Source organism: Budorcas taxicolor, chromosome 16, assembly GCF_023091745.1.
Source record: "Budorcas taxicolor isolate Tak-1 chromosome 16, Takin1.1, whole genome shotgun sequence".
In the NCBI taxonomy this organism is placed as follows: Eukaryota; Metazoa; Chordata; class Mammalia; order Artiodactyla; family Bovidae; genus Budorcas; species Budorcas taxicolor.
The window spans coordinates 16,435,801-16,457,975 of record NC_068925.1 but is presented as its reverse complement, the minus strand read 5'-3'; the positions used below and the strand labels follow the sequence as shown (position 1 = coordinate 16,457,975).

Genomic DNA, 22,175 nt, shown 5'->3' with positions numbered 1-22,175 from the left:
AGCACTATCTGACATTCAGCAAATATCTTGTGGTAAATTAAACTTCTTTAGGCTTACTGAGGCTAAAGTTTTGTCATTCTACTCTCCACAACCATTAGAAGCTTTGCTGGTTTCTCTTTTGCCCATCAGCCACTCTGCTTTGTGAAATGATGAGTCCTCAGCCTCTGTTCACATACATAAATAAATTAATGAATAAAACAAGAGAGAAAGAAGGAAAGAAAGACAGAAAGGAAGCAAAGTAGAAAAAAAAAAAAAGTTGTGAATCCTAAGCTTGTATCTTGTGCCAGGAATTTTAGTCCATGCAGTTGTGACTTTTATGATCTATTATTTATTTAAATGTATAATTTTAAAAACTCATCAACTTTTAGTTACTATCAACAGATGTATTGGCCTACTTCAATCTACAACATATCACCTGAAACAAACCCCCAATTTTCACTTGGTGACTTTCTAAAATATTCTCTCAAAGCAAAATAATATGGGTAGCATTCCTACGTGAATTCTATAGACTTGGGGTTCTAAGATTCTCTGATTTAACATACCATACACTGTAATATGTAGACAGAAGGTTCATTTTTTCTCTTTAAATTTAACCCTAAGAAGACTACTTTATATTATAGCTTATCTAAAAATGTTGCATTTCATCATTATTTTTAAACATCAGATGGTTCTACTTGAATATAAAATTAGGTTTCTAATATATTACTTATGAGTGTTCTATAGAAAAACTAAAAGGAAGAATTTGAGTTTCGAAATTCATTCCGACAATGTCAAGGAACTGCTTAATTCTAGACAGTTTTTCCTTTTTATATAAATAGAAATATTTGTAAAATTGATGAGGATAATTTATTATACACTATTTTGATTAATATATATGTATATATATATGTAAAGAAAACATGTATCTATGAACTTTTCCTAGGTCTATTACCTTCCATTTTATTTTATAATTTTGTGGTTCTACTATACAAAATGGTGAGGGCTTGTTGAAAACATCTATGGTATTTTTCTTGTCTGATGTTAGCTGTGGGCTTGTCATATACAGCCTTTATTATGTTGAGATATGTTCTTTCTATGCCTAAATTAAGGGTTTTTATTGTGAACATGGGGTTGCAAAGAGTCGGACACAACTGAGCGACTGAACTGAACTGATTGTGAACATATATTAAATTTCATTGTCATTGTTTTAAGTGAGTTCACTGGCAATATTATAACTTTCAAGAATATAATCTGACCTCTTGGCAATTAAAACCTCTTTGCCAATTTGAAACTTAGTCATGTCCAACACTTTTGACTAAATGCTACATAATTATACTTGCCACATTCTGATGATTTTTATTCTTCTACTAACAAGAATGATCATATATGTTGTTGTCATCATTTTTCATTTTATATTGAGGCACTCAACTCTTTATTAAAGTTCATTGCTTTATGAAATGAAGGCCATTACAGGTAACATAGTCTATTCTATAAGTAACAATATGGGAGACACAAGTATGCACTCATAAGTATTCAGAAATTGCAGAAACAAACTCCACAGACGTTACCAGATCAAAGCTGATCTAAATTTGGTTTAAAAATAAGTAGTAGAGTAAAAGTGCACATTCATGAGATTCCCTTTAATGTGCAGAAAGTATAGAAAAATCCTTCTCTGGATCTTGCCTCAGAAGTGGAACTCAGGGCCCATGAGAATAGTCCAGAAGGGAATCAGAGGTATGGGACTAAGAAAGCCACCTGCCATGTCAGTAATCACAGGCTGTCTGGACTTTGAGCCGCCACAGCTCCCCCAACGTGAGCCCAGAGGGAATGCAAGATGGAAACAGGATTCAAACCATCAACCTATCAGATACTGCAGCAGCCCTGCCAGGTTGCACCCTAAGGTGACTCAGGAAAAGCATAGGATATTGGCCCCAAAAGCTGAAGTGCATAAGACAGGAAAGGCTTCCATCAGCCTTGACTTTTCATCTTCTCTTACATTGAAATAGAGAAGGAAATGGCAATGCACTCCAGTATTCTTGCCTGAAAAATCCTATGGACAGAGGAACCTGGTGAGCCATAGTCCAGGGTCTACAGGGTCACAAAAATGTCAGACACAACTTAGATACTAAACAACACAGTACACAGAAAAGCAGTCAATTCCTTAACTTGAGATGTCAGGTTTTCCTTAATCAACAGTATCTTCTGATGTTCCAACTACCTGGTCTTTGTTCCAAAAACTCCTCTGTAATCCTGGCTCCTTCCTTATCTCTTGGGGCCATCCTTCAGAGCGACCTGAGAGTTCTGTCTCTTCAGAGCCCTTGAAGAGCTCAGAAAATCCACCAAATAAAACATAATTACATAATTCTCAACTTCTAGGCTGTGCACTTTTTTTCAGTCCCTAGTTTAAATTTTTATATTGAATAAGGCAGGGACCTTCTTTATTAAATGATTAATATGTCAGCTCAAGAGAGGGCTAGGTTCTACTACCATAGTACATAGCATACAAAAAGTACCACATAGGGTTTCAGTAAAATACTAAATAACCAACAATAAAAGCAATATCCACAGCCATAGAATAATGAGAACAAATCGAACAAATTTCTTTCCAGTGACAAAAAAAAAAAAAAATTCTTCCAAGTATGTAATACTTTCTTCCAAAAGGGTAAAATTGTCTGTTCAATATAACATTTTTTTGGGTATAATTTAAAAGTGTTAGATAAAAATATATGTCTTACCTGATTCCTCAAAGTCAATGTTGTAAGCTTTCCAGGTTTCAGTTATGCGAAGAAGATTCTCTTCCATGGCTTGAATGTCCATGGAAGGGCAATTGCATTCTGGGAACTTGGGGCCACAATGACACCAGCAGTCATTGTCCTTGCAGATAAACTCTCCCTCTGAGTTGCAAGCAATATAGCTCAAAGCTGCTTGTACAAAACGCTCCTGAAGGTAGTCTGGAAGTAGAACTTGCAGCCCTTAAAGAACAAACCAAAAAAGGTAATTCATTTCGATAAAGGCAAAATATAATACATAATTACAATATTCAGAAAATGTCAAAATGTAGCATATTAAGTTACAGATTTATGCATATTTTAATATGATCATTAGAAAAAATACTGAATTCTGAAAAATTTGCAAATGTTTATCTTTTTTTTCAACATATACTAACTCCAAGCACTTTTCAAGAATCTGGGAAATTATAAAGCATTTAGTTTCTCAAACTATCTGATTTTATTTTTAAAATTGATTTAATTGGCTATTTTAATTTATTGATCAGAATATTTGATTATTTTTATGTAATGTAGATAGAACTTACCTTTATATATTTTGAAATGAGATGTATGCATTTCTTTTCCACTTATTTTCAAATACTTCCAATATTTTTATTTTACCTTCAAACTATCAGCTTATCTCTACTTAGATATTATTTGCAGCATTGGCAAAAGTGTTATGAACTGTTGCTGTATCTCATGTCATTAAAACACATAAATATATATGTGTATGTTTTTCAAATGATCACTTCAATTGACTACAGGGAAGTCATCAGAGAGACTGAGTTGTTTCACTGATTATTCCTCGTCAGTCATAGTGATACCGTTTATTACTTTTCTACATGCAAGTTAAGTTACTAATTCTTAAGAACATATCAAGAATAAAAATAAGGCTATCAAAAATATTTTGGGAACTCTACTAGTTTTACATTTAAGCATTTGCTACAAAAATCTAATCAAAAGGGTAAATATTCAGTATAGTCAGTAGGTAAAATAAACATAAAAGGAAAGGAAAATTTATTCAATACCTCACAGCTATTTACCACAAAATTTGATTTTTACCTCTTTTACATGCTTCATTTCTAACAAAAAAAAAAAATGAAGCAAAACAAAACAAAAACACATTTTTTGATGCAATCATTATCTACAAGTTTAATATAACTAAAATCATGAATTAACATTTAGGGGAAAAAGTCAGTCTTGTAAAAATCTTGACAATTGTACTTATCCCATTTTTTCAGACTAATGCTACCATAGATTTGTCAGGAAAAGTACTTAACACATATTTATTACTTTATTATTCATTTTTATTTCATCTCAAATAAATATTGAATGCCTTCCATTTGGAAGATACTTTCTAGGGAAAGTACAACATAAAGATGACCAATTCTTGCCCTAAAGGCATTTGCAATATATTTAGTAGAAGAGGCAATATAATATATAATATTAGAAGTATACAATGTTATTATACAATAGCACTTAATAAGTACTAGAGTCAGGCTACATATATTTCACTAGGTATAATTAATTGGTAAAGTAACCACATCAGGTTCATAAGATTAATAAAATGTTTCATTAAAAAGACAGACTGGAACATGATTTGATACATGGATACTTTTCAACTTTAAGAGATTTGGGCCGGCCATGGGATAATACATTAGCAATATCACACACAAATGAACTATGGAACATATTTTTTTTAATAGCAATTAGTAATATTGTTTTAATTCATATGCACTATGAGAATGCAATGAGTGAGTTTCTTAGAAAAATAAATCCAGGGTACTGTTATTGGGGCTCTTATTTCAGGATGAAGTACCAGGAATTAGTTCACTTGTATTTAAATGATGTTTAACCATGAAAGTACTCTGAGCAGTACTTTAATTTAGGTGCAAAAGATATAAAGAAAAAATTAATTTAGACAGAACACTAAAAATATCTAAACTAAGGAAAAGGGGATAAAAGGGAATTTTTTAGGAGACAGGAGAAGAGGAATGGGATCTACTAGACAGTACTTTATATGCTGTAAGGCAGGTGAAATATGTCAAATGACTTGGAGGAGTAAAATGGTAAAGCTAGATATATTCTTAAATGTCTAGTCCTGTAGATCATCAAATGACTGTGTACTTCAGAAATATCTAATATCTGAAAATACTGATATTCAGTGTTAAAAACTGGCTAAGTCAGAGTTCCTGTTAATGAGACTCAGGACTTTGGACCAGATATATGGAACCCACTGATTATCTCAATTAAAAAAAAATCAAAAATGAAAAGAAAATCGGAGAATTTATATAACACTTAAAATGTCATAAACCAAGTAGTTACAGTATAATTTTCAATCTGTAAAAATGATAGTGCTTTTGCAGAAACAGAAAAGGATGGAAAAGTAATTTGAGAAGGAAAGATTGCTGGCACAAAATGATGAGTTTAGCTTTAGACATGCAAGGATTTCTGTTGCATGTTATCTCTGCTTTATATATCTATCAGTCTAAAGAAAGGAAACTGATATTCTGTAAAACCATATTAAAAATGACAATTTTTTTTGGAAAAGAGATTTACAGTCAGACCACTCAAAACTCTTTAACATTAAAACTAGATCATTAATGTAAACAATAATTAATACCTAGAGAGAAAACTTGGACTCTTTTAACAGACAACTCAGAGGGATTGAGGGCTGTCCTATAGACATTTTGTTAATGTACAGAAACAACAGAGTACAAATACTGATGAAACCATTATTAGAAAGTCTCCTCAATTATGAGACAAAGCTAAGGAAGAAGAGTTCTGAGCCTAGGGGATATTGTGAAAATGAGCATGTGAGGCAGGGTAAGTGTTACAAGCTGAAAACCCACTGAGTAAAATATAACCATGTCCAGTATTGGAGGACCAGTTTTTTTCTCAACCAAACTTCTCACTAGGAACAACTAGAAAATATTTAGAAGGCATATTAAAGTAATCTGTCTATACTATATAGCGCAGGGAACAATAGTCAATATTTTATAAGGCAAAATAATCTAAAAAGTATGTGCAGAGAGATTCATACATATATATATGTGTCACAAAATCACTTTGCTGTACACTTGAAATTAACATGACATTGTAAATAAACTATAATTCAACTTCTAAAAATCTGTTCAAAATGATCCAAAGTCCAATAAAAGTGAGGATGTCTAGAACTACCATGACAAGAAAAGGATCCCTGAGGTGAACCACATAGCCTTTGTCTTAGAGTTTTGTCCAGTTAGCAAATCAAAAATTAAAGTTTAGAGCCAGTCATGATAAAGATACTAAATTTATCCAGATTTGTTGAAATATATAAGGACTATATACTCAAGCAGTAATTAAACAAAAAATTAGATTTCAAAGGTTTAAAGCATACTTTCAAACAAGTCAATTAAAATGGATTGAAATGCTACTGCAAATCAAAGTAAACTTTTTCTGAAGAAAAAAAAATCAAGAATTTTAAAATTATTTTTATAAAGCACAGCATCAAATTTAATAAAAATAATGAGCATATACATAAGAAAGAATAGTTTATCAAAAATGAACTATAAATTAATGTCAGTCACCTAATAAAGAATTAAACAAACACCATAGACAATTTTGACAAAGAACTGGAAACTAAAAATTATAACCAAATGGAAATTCTGCAAATAAAATATATATACATATACATACATACAAACACACACACACATACATATAGGAGTTACCAATAATAGATTTAATAGCAGACTAGCCACAGCTGAAGAGATAAACAGCAAACTGGTATATATCATAAAAAATATTGAACACAGAATAATAAAATGGCAAATGGATATAAAGAACAGAAAACAGTAGAAAGGACACATAGTTCAGTCTCTTAGTCATGTCTGACTCTTTGTGACCCTGTGGACTGCAGCATACCAGGCCTCCCTGTCCATCAACTCCCAGAGTCCACTCAAACTCAGATCCATTAAGTCGGTGATGCCATCCAACCATCTCATCCTCTCCTCATCCATCCCCTTCTCCTCCTGCCTTCAATCTTTCCCAGCTTCACGGTCTTTTCGAAACAAGGAGTCAGTTCTTTGCTTCAGGTGGCCAAAGTACTGGAGTTTCAGCTTCAGCATCAGTCCTCCCAGTGAATATTCAAGACTGATTTCCTTTAGGATGGACTGGTTGTATCTCCTTGCAGTCCAGAGGACTCTCAAGAGTCTTCTCCAACACCACAGTTCAAAAGCATCAATTCTTCTGAGCTCAGATTTCTTTATAGTCCAACTCTCACATCCACACATGACTACTGGAAAAACCATAGCTTTGACTAGGCAGACCTTTGTTGGCCAAGTATTGTCTCCACTTTTTAATATGCTGTCTATGTTAGATATAACTTTTCTTCCAAAAGAAAAGACACATAGGTCATGACTAAATAATCTAATAACACAGTTAATTAGAACTTCATGATGAGAGTAGAGAAAGAAAGAAGCAATATTTGGTGAATAAAAACTTAAGAAATAAAATAAATTCTTGAGAGATGAATAAAGTTCTAATTTGCATCACACAAACATAAAGACTAGTAAGACAGACAGTTGTGAAAATGATCAGCTGACCAGAGAACTTCAGTACTGTATAGCTCATGTCTCAACAGGCATGAGTTTGAGCAAGCTCTGGGAGATGGTGAAGGTCAGGGAATCCCAGCATGCTGCAGTCCATGAGGTCACAAAGAGACAGACACAACTGAGTGACTGAACAAAAAATAGCTCATGTACTACCTAAAGGAATATGAAGAGTGTGAAAACCTAAGGACTCCCTTGAATGTGATGAAGTTGATGTCTAAACTTTTTATCATACATTAAATAGATCAAAAGTAGGTAATCTCTTGTATTATAAATATCTTAAAATAAAAATATTACATGACATATCTGTATGTACTGACGGAATCTAATCCCAGCAATCTGGCATCAATATTCTCCTTTAAAAAGAACAAATGAGCAATGTGTATGTGTGTATGTATGTGTTGTGTGTGTGTGTGTTCTCTCCTTGAAGTCACCATTTCATTTCACTGTCCTACAAGTTTTTGTACTAATATATTACATTTTATTACTAAACATCTTTCTTTAATCACAGTCATGTCTCTACTATAAAAATCAATGATTGAAAAAATGTATATGTTTTTCTGAAAATTATAAACAATACAAAATTTTGTAGCATGAATTACATAAAATATAGTTTTCTAATAATGAAAAAATTTTAAACCAATATGAATTATTATAATTACTAATAATATACAATTAAATAGTTATATGTATTACAAGTATTGATAAATAACTTTTAAAGACAAATGTTATCTGTTCCTTGAAAATGCATGATTTAATGAATTGATAGAGCTTTGTTAATTACTGTGGGATTTTTCTAGAAATATAAATTAATATGAATTATTTCAAAGTAAATTATTTGCCTTCTTTTAATTTTTATATATGTGAGCTCTAAGAACCCTAGAAAAGGAAGTGACAACCCATTCCAGTATTCTTGCCTGGAGAATCCCATGGACAGAGAAGACTGGTGGGCTATAACATGGAGTTGCAAGAGTCAGACATGACTTACTGACTTAACCACCACCAAGCCCTAAGAAAATGTGTTCCAACATATCAATAGATTAAAAAAAGGAAACAAGATAGTTTTTTAAGCAATATAATCAGACTCTTATTATAAGCAAAAAATAATTGCCTAGTGCTCCATCATTTATTATCTATTTGATAATCAGTCTTGTGCCAATTTTGCTGAAATAAAGCATTAGGAACCAACTGATGTGGAAAAATATTTGTTACCTAATCACATGGATCATTCACTTTCTGGGAACTTTACCAAAACATTACTACCAAAATTTAATAACTTTGAATTACTTCTGTTATCCTTTCACACAAATGTACCTTGTTTGATATGTTAAATTCTTAAGTGGGTTGAAAACTTGGAATATCATTCATTTCAGTATGTATTTGCTAATACTTCCTATGAATTACATTTTGTTATATGTATTAAATGTATTTTCATCAATACTTCAGAGTAGTAAATATGGATCTTTCAATTAAAAAAAAAAAATGTGTCTGCTCTGAAACCTGATTGACAAAGCCAGACAGAAAGGAGATAAATCCAGCTTACTCACTGCCAGGAAGCATTTGATTTCATTTGTTTAAGTCAAAATCAATGTGCTAATGTGTAATGCATCTCTCTGACATCTCATTTATGAATGTCAATTCTAACATAGATAGTTAAGTCATGGAATTCGTTTTGAATTTTTTGCCTAATGCTGTACCTCAGTAATTCTTATTGATGCTTTCTTTGCTCTGATAAAATTCTACTTCAGGAACAATTCTTTTCCTTCTAGAAGACCAGAGCTTCAGAAGAAGAAGGTCAATAATAGAGCTGAACTCAATATCTCCAAATGGACCAAACACTGATTCTAGTGCTTCACCTCATGCTTACAAGCAAAACACAAGGTCTCTCTCTCTCTCTCTCTCTCTCTCTCTCTCTCTCTCTCTCTCTCTCACACACACACACACACACACACACATCATCTATACCTATGCACATCTATCCATAAAACCAGCTAACTATGAAAGACACAAATACCTATGGTAGAACTTTAATAAAAGATTCGTCTGAAACATCAGTTTTTGCAATTGCCACATATAGTGACCCAGGGTTTTTTAAATACTTCTCAAAGAGATGTACCATGGTAACATTCTGGAATTGGTGAGTGTTTTGCATTCCTTTTTTTCTTTTTAGTGGAGAAGGCCTACTATTTTTTGTTATATAATATTTGTATACATATATTTAATATATTAAAGGTGAGATTGAATAGGTGCATCAGCATGATATTGTAAGTACAGATGAAATTTAAGAAAGAGTGCATGGGATATTGAGGGTCTTGATATTGATTTTCACAGTATTATCTTTGCAAGGGACTTTGTGCACTGTGGTACAAATATAGTTGTAACTAGTCCTAGCAAGTAGTAAAATGTGAAAGAGATGAAGGTTTCTGCCTTACATAAATTGAAAGGAATAGAAAAAATAGTTACACAAAAGGGGCATGTCTCCTCATTTATTCCTTGTGCTGATTTTTTTCCAAGGCTGACAGGAGGTAGAAGTTTTATGTTTAAATATTATATTCTTAATACTGAACACAGTAAATCAATAGTGTTAATCCACAAAGATAAAAATCAGAAGTGTTAATAAATACAATTGGATCAATTGAAATAAATATATTTGATATAAAAATTCCTTGTCTTTTTCTAGTAAAATTAATACTGTGATGGAAAGTCAATACATTTAAAAAAGGGGTGAATAGTAGAGAATCACAGGTAATAATGAGAGATTGTACTTCTATTTAAATTAGAGAAAATATTTCAATAACTTTAAAGCTAAGATTGACAATAATAACTTGGATAGCATTTAGAGTTTAAAAATTTAAGCACTTTCTCTGTGTCTTTGTACAATTTAAATTGAATGAAATCTATTTATTAGTTAAGTTAAATCTAAATAACCTAATGCCTTTAAATTTTTAGATGGAAAAATTGAGGGAAAATCCCATAAATTTCTGAAATTTTAAACATTTTTATGTAAAACTGAATAATGCAAATAAAGCTTTAATTTAAGCAATTAAAGAAAGTAGACTAGAGAAGAACAACTCAAAATTACCCCTTTGATCAGTGAATTAAATTTAGATTATGTGTCATCAAAAAGGCATTTTTGAACTTATTCAGCTAGTACATGTTTAAACATGTGGATACATAACCTTTCCCTGTCTGTATGAATGAGTGATATACACATGCTTAAACATGTAGGGGATAAAATAAAATTATGGTTTTAAAAAGTTCCCTATTGAATTATTTCACAAAGTATAGTAATAGAAAGAAGACAATAAATTATTACCATTATCACGAATCTATCTTTATAAAATAAATAATGCAAGTATAAATATTTTGTTAATATACTCTTAAGTATATAACTATTTGTCAGAAGAGAAAGGTAGCCTTAACTATCATATTAAGTTATGTTTAAAATGTCAAAATTTCACATTAGAGTATACTCAAATATGGTTACAAAAAGGGCTTCCCCCGTGCCTCAGCTGGTAAAAAATCTTCCTGCAAGGCGGGAGACTTTTTTCGATCCCTGGGTTGGGAAGATCCCCTGGAGAAGGGAAAGGCTACCCAATCCTGTATTCTGGCCTAGAGAATTCCATGGACTGTACAGTCCATGGGGTTGCAGAGTCCAACACGACTGAGCAACTACCGCTTTCACTTTCATGAGAAAAAAGTTAAAGCTCAAGGAAAGCTAAGGAAAACTGCTATTTATTGAGACAATGATTACTGTGTGGAAAAAAAATATTATCATGATGTATTTTTAATTCTTATCAATTATTTAATTTAAAAAGTAAAGTGAATTTTGACATTCTCTTCATCTGGTTTAGAATGTTTATATCAGTTAAAGATTAGAAGCCTTTTATAAGAATTTTAAAAGCCTAATACTGAACATACAGCCTATTAAAAAAAAGAGAAGAAGAAAGAAATCACAACTGGATAACTGTCATTCAGGCTCATAGAGAATTAATGAAATTTCAGCTACATACCTTGCAACTGAATCTTATTCTCAGGACTCTGAACCAGAACAGAACTGACAGAATCTAGGTTGTCATAGTTACTGCAGCCAAGAGGACCCGTTCGTGTTTCTGTTACCTGAAGAACAAAACATCAACTTTATTATACATACCAGACCTTACCATGTTCTTTCCATTCAATCTATTAACAGTTGTCACACACACATACTTTGGACAGTAAACATCACTAAAAGGTCTAGGATCTGATACACATCAACAATACACCTAAGCAGAAAGAAGACAAATGATGCCTTTATCTTCAATTCCATTTCCTTCCCTTTGGCCACGCATCAATCTTCAGAGAAAATAATGGAAGCCGTCTTTAGTCAACAACATCACTCATAAAAGGTTACCGATTTTGCCAAGACTGAATTTACCAAGATATGACAGAGCATGCTCCTTTAGGTAGAAAGCAAGTTTTGACTCATATGAGACTAGTTTCTTGTTTGTTCATCTCTCATCAATAAATCAAAACCATCTTCCAGACTACTGTCTAAAGACTGATTTTATTATTTCATTTTTCTATTTAAAAATCTACTATTTCCTACTCTTTTATGCTGGTATCAATATTTAAACTCTTCTGTCTGGCCTCCATCTGCCCCTCTTTTCCCAGAAGGCAGGCAATCTTGCCATCCAGTTGGACTTTGTTAATTCTCTGCCTTTGCTCATACAACATCCTTCACCTTATCCCACCTTTCTCCTTTTAGATAAATTGATTTTTTTTTTTTTTAACCCTCAAGATTGACCTTGTGTTCAAAAACCTACACAAAGTAGTCCCTAATGATTCCTACTTGTATTACTTCACCATTTGTATAAAGTTATGGTTTGCAGAGTCCAGCCTTAGCACTTAATTATGGAATCACATAGAGTGATTCCCCCCCTGCCCATGGGTATTGTGGGATGAATAGTATCAGATGAGATGTTTAAGTGATTATATCAGACTGGAAATTTATCCTGAGGATTTTTTTTTAAAATACAAATATATTTTAAAGCAGAGGAGTATTATAATCACTTTAGGGTTTTACAAAGATACTCTCAACAACCAGAAAGTTTTGCAAAACATTGTTGATCTCATTTCATTTCACAGTCCACAGCCACACAATGGCTTCCCACCTCGCTCAGAGTGAAAGCCAGAGCTCTTTGGTATGACTAAAAAGCTGCTCTATTTTCAAGATTCCCAATACCTCTCTAACTCATCTCTCCCTCTCTTCGTCATTTACTCCGTCCCAAGCACAATGGCTTCTTTGCTGTTCCCAAAACACACTAGCTATTCTCTTGTCTCATGATTTTTGATTTGCTGTTCCTGTATCTGCAATGCTCTTCCTCAAAATATTTCTGAGCTCACTCTTCACTTTCTTCATTTCTACTCAAATGTAGCTCTCTCCGGATCACTTGGACTAACCAATGTTAAATGAACATACCTTCCCACATTTCTTTATTCCAACTGTTATTTCCTCTGCTCCTTACCTGTTCTATCTTTTCCACAGTAGTTTCCAGCTTATAACATGCTGCATAATTTACTCATTTATCATGATTATTGTCAACACCTCTCATTAGAATGCAAGCTCCACCAAGCACAGGGGATATGGCTTATTTGTTTACTGAACTATTTGCAGAACAAATCACGCTCTTGTGTAAACCCACAGGTATTAATACTAAGACAAAAACAAGAGGACAGTGTGAAGGGAAAGCCAAACCTAGGAAGATATTAATGTCATTATTAAGATAATGAAGGCCTGAGTGGGACAGTGGCAATATGATTTATCTGAAGAAGATGGTTTTGAAAAACTAGAACTAATAAGTATGAAATATTGAGAATGAAGTTTCTAGACTAAGTGATAACATTTAAATATAAGGCAAAGAAACTCCATTGTGAAGAGCATGTAAGGAAGCCTGATTTTGACCATTTTGACTATGACTTGAACAACACAGTAATTAACCTCCAATTAAAATAAATAAGTTTATATTTAAAAAAATACTATGGGGAGGGTGGTGGGAGGGATGTTCAAGTGGGAGGGAACATGGGTAAACGTATGTCTGATTCATGTTGATGTTTGGTAGAAACTGACACAGTACTATAAAGCAATTATTCTTTATTTAAAAATAAATATTTTAAAATTAAAAAAAAGAAGTGACGATGTGGTATATTTCTTGGAAGCTATGTCAAACATGGAATCACTATTTTGGGAGTCAAAAACACATAGGTGATAATCAAAGACAGGGCAGCGATGGACATGTCACCTAAGGTGCATGGAGAGAATGCATAATTGTATTATGAAAATTCTATCACATTTTCTAAACAGCAAGTCCTTTAGAATAACCCAGACTGGCTATGAGCACACACCAACCACTGGGGATGTGGTTTACTCTTTCTCTAGCACCACGTAAACTTGTGTACTCATCTACTGCTGCTCTCCAATGGTGACATTGAATATTCTTTCTTTCGTTCAGGAGAATAATTTCTGATGTTGATGTGTCACATACAGCCATGTACATAAGTATGTGTGTGTATAAATAATATTCAATATAAATGATTCATAACAAAGAATAACAGGAGAATTCTCTGTCTCTAGGATTTCCCAGGCAAGAATATTGGAGTAGGTTACCATTTTCTTCTCCAGGAAATCTTCCCAATCAAGGGATCAAACTCATCTCCTGCATTGGCAGGCTAATTCTTTATCACTGAGCCACCTGGGAAAACCATTTAGAATTTGAGATAATATCAATCTTCATCTTGTTCTATCAGGTAGTTTATTTCCCCCCCAACACACACCAAAACAACATACATACCACATTAATACACGCAAACTCTAATATTGCCATTTTCAGGAAGCTTTCTAAATAAATATTCTCATTGACATATGAGATCTTAGAAATTGGTATGTAATCCTACACAGCTAACTGTTGAAAGAGGATAAACAAGATTACTTTATCTCATTACAGACAATTCCTAATTCAATTACTATGTTCTTGAGAATAAATACAGGGGATTTAAATAAGAGTCTCACAAATTTTAAGAATATTTGAATATCTGTGTGTGTGTGTTCAGTTGCTTGGTAATGTCCAACTCTTTGTGACCCCATGGATGATAGCCTGCCAGGCTTATCTGTCCATGAGATTTCCCAGGTATTACCTCTATTTCTATCAATCATTTTATTCCTGCACCTCTACAGTATACAATAATACTAATAATAATATTGCATATTCCTACTTATAATTGTATTTTATACTTTATCATTCATAACTGACTTTACTAATCATTGTTTGATTTATTTATTTTTTTTAATATTCAGTTTTTTATTTTTATTTTTACTTTATTTTACTTTACAATACTGTATTGGTTTTGCCATACATTGACATGAATCCACCACGGGTGTACATGCGTTCCTGAATATGAACCCCCCTCCCACCTCCCTCCCCATAACATCTCTCTGGTTCATCCCAGTGCACCAGCCCCAAGCATCCTGTAATCCTGCATCAGACATAGACTGGCGATTCATTTCTTACATGATAGTATACATGTTTCAATGCCATTCTCCCAAATCATCCCACCCTCTCCCTCTCCCTCTGAGTCCAAAAGTCCACTCTACACATCTGTGTCTCTTTTGCTGTCTCACATACAGGGTCATCATTGCCATCTTTCTAAAGTCCATATATATGTGTTAGTGTACTGTATTGGTGTTTTTCTTTCTGGCTGACTTCACTCTGTATAATAGGCTCCAGTTTTATCCATCTCATTAGAACTGATTGAAATGTATTCTTTTTAATGGCTGAGTAATACTCCATTGTGTATATGTACCACAGCTTTCTTATCCATTCATCTGCTGATGGACATCTAGGTTGTCTCCATGTCCTGGCTATTATAAACAGTGCTGCGATGAACATTGGGGTACATGTGTCTCTTTCAATTCTGGTTTCCTTGGTGTGTATGCCCAGCAGTGGGATTGCTGGGTCATAAGGCAGTTCTATTTGCAATTTTTTAAGGAATCTCCACACTGTTCTCCATAGTGGCTGTACTAGTTTGCGTTCCCACCAACAGTGTAGGAGGGTTCCCTTTTCTCCACACCCTCTCCAGCATTTATTGCTTGCTGACTTTAGGATCGCAGACATTCTGACTGGTGTAAAGTGGTACCTCATTGTGGTTTTGATTTGCATATCTCTAATAAAGAGTGATGTTGAACATCTTTTCATGTGTTTGTTAGCCATCCGTATGTCTTCTTTGGAGAAATGTCTATTTAGTTCTTTGGCCCATTTTTTGATTGGGTTGCTTATTTTTCTGGAATTGAGCTGCATAAGTTGCTTGTATATTTTGAGATTAGTTGTTTCTCAGTTGCTTCATTTGCTATTATTTTCTCCCATTCAGAAGGCTGTCTTTTCACCTTGCTTATAGTTTCCTTTGTTGTGCAGAAGCTTTTAATTTTAATTAGATCCCATTTGTTTATTTTTGCTTTTATTTCCAGAATTCTGGGGGGTGGATCATAGAGGATCCTGCTGTGATTTATGTCTGAGAGTGTTTTGCCTGTGTTCTCCTTTAGGAGTTTTATAGTTTCTGGTCTTACATTTAGATCTTTAATCCATTTTGAGTTTATTTTTGTGTATGGTGTTAGAAACTGTTCTAGTTTCATTCTTTTATAAGTGGTTGACCAGTTTTCCCAGCACCACTTGTTAAAGAGATTGTCTTTACTCCATTGTATATTCTTGCCTCCTTTGTCAAAGATAAGGTGTCCATATGTGTGTGGACTTATCTCTGGGCTTTCTATTTTGTTCCATTGATCTATATGTCTGTCTTTGTGCCAGTACCATACTGTCTTGATGACTGTGGCTTTGTAGTAGAGCGTGAAGTCAGGCAAGTTGATTCCTCCAGTTCCATTCTTCTTTCTCAAGATTGCTTTGGCTATTCGAGGTTTTTTGTATTTCCATACAAATCTTGAAATTATTTGTTCTAGTTCTGTGAAAAATATCGCTGGTAGCTTGATAGGGATTGCATTGAATATGTAGATTGCTTTGGGTAGTATACTCATTTTCAGTATATTGATTCTTCTGATCCATGAACGTGGTATATTTCTCCATCTATTAGTGTCCTCTTTGATTTCTTTCATCAGTGTTTTATAGTTTTTGATATATAGGTCTTTAGTTTCTTTAGGTAGATATATTCCTAAGTATTTTATTATTTCCGTTGCAATGGTGAATGGAATTGTTTCTTTAATTTTTTTCCCTACTTTCTCATTATTAGTGTATAGGAATGCAAGGGATTTCTGTGTGTTGATTTTATATCCTGCAACTTTACTATATTCATTGATTAGCTCTAGTAATTTTCTGGTGGAGTCTTTAGGATTTTCTACGTAGGGGATCATGTCATCTGCAAACAGTGAGAGTTTTACTTCTTGTTTTCCAATTTGAATTCCTTTTATTTCTTTTTCTGCTCTGATTGCTGTGGCCAAAACTTCCAGAACTATGTTGAACAGTAGCGGTGAAAGTGGGCACCCTTGTCTTGTTCCTGACTTTAGGGGAAATGCTTTCAATTTTTCACCATTGAGGATAATGTTTGCTGTAGGTTTGTCATATATAGCTTTTATTATGTTGAGGTATGTTCCTTCTATTCCTGCTTTCTGGAGATTTTTTATTATAAATGGATGTTGAATTTTGTCAAAGGCTTTCTCTGAATCGATTGAGATAATCATATGGCTTTTATTTTTCACTTTGTTAATGTGGTGAATTACATTGATTGATTTGCGGATATTGAAGAATCCTTGCATCCCTGGGATAAAGCCCACTTGGTCATGGTGGATGATCTTTTTAAAGTGTTGTTGGATTCTGATTGCTAGAATTTTGTTGAGGATTTTTGCATCTATGTTCATCAGTGATATTGGCCTGTAGTTTTCTTTTTTTGTAGTATCTTTGTCAGGTTTTGGTATTAGGGTGATGGTGGTCTCATAGAATGAGTTTGGAAGTTTACCTTCCTCTGCAATTTTCTGGAAGAGTTTGAGTAGGATAGGTGTTAGCTCTTCTCTAAATTTTTGGTAGAATTCAGCTGTGAAGCCGTCTGGACCTGGGCTTTTGTTTGCTGGAAGATTTCTGATTACAGTTTCAATTTCCGTGCTTGTGATGGGTCTGTTAAGATTTTCTATTTCTTCCTGGTTCAGTTTTGGAATATCGTACTTTTCTAAGAATTTGTCCATTTCTTCCACATTGTCCATTTTATTGGCATATAATTGCTGATAGTAGTCTCTTATGATCCTTTGTATTTCTGTGTTGTCTGTTGTGATCTCTCCATTTTCATTTCTAATTTTATTGATTTGATTTTTCTCTCTTTGTTTCTTGATGAGTCTGGCTAATGGTTTGTCAATTTTAGTTATCCTTTCAAAGAACCAGCTTTGGCTTTGTTGATTTTTGCTATGGTCTCTTTTGTTTCTTTTGCATTTATTTCTGCCCTAATTTTTAAGATTTCTTTCCTTCTACTAACTCTGGGATTCTCCATTTCTTCCTTTTCGAGTCGCTTTAGGTGTAGAGTTAGGTTATTTATTTGACTTTTTTCTTGTTTCTTGAGGTATGCCTGTATTACTATGAACTTTCCTCTTAGCACTGCTTTTACAGTGTCCCACAGGTTTCAGGTTGTTGTGTTTTCATTTTCATTAGTTTATATGCATATTTTGATTTCTTTTTTGATTTCTTCTGTGATTTGTTGGTTATTCAGAAGTGTGTTGTTCAGCCTCCATATGTTGGAATTTTTAATAGTTTTTCTCCTGTAATTGAGATCTAATCTTAATGCATTATGGTCAGAAAAGATGCTTGGAATGATTTCAGTTTTTTTGAATTTATCAAGGTTAGATTTATGGCCCAGGATGTGATCTGTCCTAGAGAAGGTTCCGTGAGCACTTGAGAAAAAGGTGAAATTCATTGTTTTGCGGTGAAATGTCCTATAGATATCAATTAGGTCTAACTGGTCTATTGTATCATTTAAAGTTTGTGTTTCTTTATTAATTTTCTGTTTAGTTGATCTGTCTATAGGTGTGAGTGGGGTATTAAAGTCTCCCACTATTATTGTGTTATTTTAATTTCCCCTTTCATACTTGTTAGCATTTGTCTTACATATTGTGGTGCTCCTATATTGGGTGCATATATATTTATAATTGTTATATCTTCTTCTTGGATTGATCCTTTGATCATTATGTAGTGGCCTTCTTTGTCTCTTTTCACAGCCTTTGTTTTAAAGTCTATTTTATCGGATATGAGTATTGCCACTCCTGCTTTCTTTTGGTCTCTATTTGCGTGGAATATCTTTTTCCAGCCCTTCACTTTCAGTCTGTATGTGTCCCTTGTTTTGAGGTGGGTCTCTTGTAAGTGGCATATAGAGGGGTCTTGTTTTTGTATCCATTTGGCTAGTCTTTGCCTTTTGGTTGGGGCATTCAACCCATTTACGTTTAAGGTAATTATTGATAAGTATGATCCGGTTACCATTTACTTTATTGTTTGGGGTTTAGGTTTATACACCCTTTTTGCGTTTCTGTCTAGAGAATATCCTTTAGTATTTGTTGGAGAGCTGGTTTGGTGGTGCTGAATTCTCTCAGCTTTTGCTTGTCTGTAAAGCTTTTGATTTCTCCTTCGTATTTGAATGAGATCCTTGCTGGGTACAGTAGTCTGGGCTGTAGGTTATTTTCTTTCATCACTTTAAGTATGTCTTGCCATTCCCTCCTGGCCTGAAGAGTTTCTATTGAAAGATCAGCTGTTATCCTTATGGGATTCCCATTGTGTGTTATTTGTTGTTTTTCCCTTGCTGCTTTTAACATTTGTTTTCTTTGTGTTTGATCTTTGTTAATTTGATTAATATGTGTCTTGGAGTGTTTCACCTTGGGTTTATCCTATTTGGAACTCTCTGTGTTTCTTGGACTTGGGTGATTATTTCCTTCCCCATTTTAGGGAAGTTTTCAACTATTATCTCCTCAAGGATTTTCTCATGGTCTTTCTTTTTGTCTTCTTCTTCTGGGACTCCTATAATTCGAATGTTGGAGTGTTTCATATTGTCTTGGAGGTCTCTGAGATTGTCCTCATTTCTTTTAATTCGTTTTTCTATTTTCCTCTCTAATTCATTTATTTCTACCATTCTATCTTCTATTTCACTATCTTCTGCCTCTGTTATTCTACTATTTGTTGCCTTCAGAGTGTTTCTGATCTCATTTATTGCATTATTCATTATATATTGACGTTTTTTTATTTCGTCTAGGTCCTTGTTAAACCTTTCTTGCATCTTCTCAATCCTTGTCTCTAGGCTATTTATCTGTGATTCCATTTTAATTTCAAGATTTTGGATCATTTTCACTATCAATTTTCGGAATTCTTTTCTCAGGTAGATTCCCTATCTCTTCCTCTTTTGTTTGGTTTGGTGGACATTTCTCCTGTTCCTTTACCTGCTGAGTATTCCTCTGTCTCTTCATCTTGGTTATATTGCTGCGTTTGGGGTGGCCTTTCTACATTCTGGGAATTTGTGGAGTTGTCTTTATTATGGAGCTTCCTCACTGTGGGTGGGGTTGTATCAGTGGCTTGTGAAGGTTTCCGGTTAGGGAGGCTTGTGTTGGAGTTCTTGTGGGTGGAGCTGGGTTTCTTCTCTCTGGAGTGCAATGGAGTGACCAGTAATGGATTATGAGACGTCAATGGTTTTGGAGTAACTGAGCTGCCTGTATATTGAAGCTCAGGGGTGTGTTCCTGTGTTGCTGGAGAATTTACGTGGTATATCTTGCTCTGGAACTTGTTGGCCCTTGGGTGGAGCTTGGTTTCAGTGTAGGTATGGAGGCGTTTGATGAGCTCCTATTGATTAATGTTCCCTGAATTCAGGAGTTCTCTGATGTTCTCAGGCTTTGGACTTAAGTCTCCTGCTTCTGGTTTTCAGTTTTATTTTTACAGTAGCCTCTAGACTTCTCCATCTATACAGCACCGATGATAAAACATCTAGGTTAAAGATGAAAAGTTTCTCCACATTGAAGGACACCCAGAGAGGTTCACTGAGTTACATGGAGAAGAGAAGAGGGAGGGAGTAGTTAGAGGTGACTGGAATGAGATGAGGTGGGATCAAGAGGAGAGAGCAAGCCAGTAATCACTTCCTTATGTGCGCTCCACAGTCTGGACTGCTCAGAGGTATTCATGGAGTTATACAGGGAAGAGGAGAGGGAGGAAGTAGACAGAGGTGGTCAGGAGGATAAAAGAGGGAAATAAAAAGGAGAGAGATAAATCCAGCCAGTAACCAGTTCCTTAGGTGTTCTCCACCGTCTGGAACACACAGAGATTCACAGAGTTGGATAGAGAAGGGGGAGGGAAGAGACAAAGGCCACCTGGTGGAGAAAAAGGAGAGTCCAAAGGAGGAGAGAGTGGTCAAGCCAGTCATCTCGCTCTCAGGTAAGATTGGGTAGTGAAGTTTGGGTTATTAAATGTACAAAACTGACAACAAAAACCAAAAAGCAAAGATTAAAAATCTAGATTAGAGGTTGGATTTTCAAAAATACAATATTAAAGAAAAGAAGAAGGAAAAAAGAAAACAAAACAAAACAAAAAGCCACAAGAATTATTAAAAAACACCAACAACAACCACACAAAGACTATATATGGTGTTTGCTTTAAAAAATAGTCTTTTTTTTTTTTTTGAAAAGTAAGAGTAGGTTACAGAAATAAAAATTAGAGGAGAAATAGAGGACTTAACAATTTTAAAAAGTTGGGGCGGGGGAAGAGAAGAAGAAAAAACCCCACAACAGCATCAACAAAAAAATAAAAAATAAAATAAAAAAAGGAATGATTGTAAAAATAGTAAAGATATATCTGGCCCTTTCTCTGCTGTTGTGGGCAGTGTGGGGTCACTTCCAAGGCAGTTCCCTCTGTTTAACTTCTTCTGTTTGCTGGTCTCTTCAGTGTCTGATTTCCATCCTGACACGGGGAGGGGCGGTGGTGGACACTTTTTTTTTTTTTTTAGGCTAACTTGTTCAGTCCCGCTGTGGGGAGGGAGGGATGCTGCAAACAAATAACACTGTCGTGTGCACGCAGTGTCTCAGCCCCACTGGGCCTGTACAAACCGCTCCGGCTCTACATAGCTCAGCCGGGAACTGTCTGAGGTCGGCTCTAGGCTGCGTGCACCTCTCCGGTCTAAGCCGCTCAGGTTTGGCGCTCAGGTAGCCTTCAGAGGTGCAGATTCGGTTGGGACTGCATTTTGTGCCCTTCCCAGGTCCCAGTATCTCAGGTGTTTGGCGAGCGCGGTTGCTGCGACTTGACGCCTTTCCTGTCTCTGGTGCTCAGTTTTCTGGGTGTACTGCTGGGACCCCTTGTGAGGCAGATGGTGATTGTCCAGCACCCCCAGAAGTCTTAGCAAAGAAGCCTGCTTGCAGTTTGGTAGGTAAAGTCCCTCCGGGGCTGTGATTGCCCCTTTCCAGCCCTTACGGCCCTGGCTGCCTGTCCCCGGCGGGGGATGGTCTGCAGCTGGCTATTTCTGTTCCGTCCTTTGTTCTGTGTGCGGTCCTGGTGGTGTCTTATGTTCGAGCTTTCCACGTGGTAGCTATCCCACAGTCTGGTTTGCTAGCCCAAGTTAGTTTGTTCTGGTTACGTGTGGGGCGTTCCTGCCCCATTCTTACAAATCACTGCAGCCCGTACCTCCCGCACCTCCCTGCCCTGCCCCGACTTGTTAGTGGCGGATGCAGGCATCTGTGCTGCTTTTCCGCTGGGGGAGTTACTGTTGGGCTTGTAATCTGTTGGTTTTAATTATTTATTTATTTTTCCTTCCTGTAATGTTGCCCTCTGTGTTTCCAAGGCTCACCACAGAC

General features: G+C 34.9%; 1 protein-coding gene across 1 annotated transcript in view; it reads right to left on the bottom strand.

The window, feature by feature from the left end:
* Positions 1–22,175, bottom strand: part of BRINP3 (BMP/retinoic acid inducible neural specific 3) — a 458,463-nt gene that overhangs the window by 157,958 nt on the left and 278,330 nt on the right. Inside the window, exons 4-5 of the mRNA XM_052654055.1 lie at positions 11,353–11,458; positions 2,715–2,951 (exon numbers count right to left, since the gene is read on the bottom strand). Coding sequence (XP_052510015.1) covers positions 2,715–2,951; positions 11,353–11,458 — 343 coding nt within the window. The remainder of the gene's footprint in view (positions 1–2,714; positions 2,952–11,352; positions 11,459–22,175) is intronic.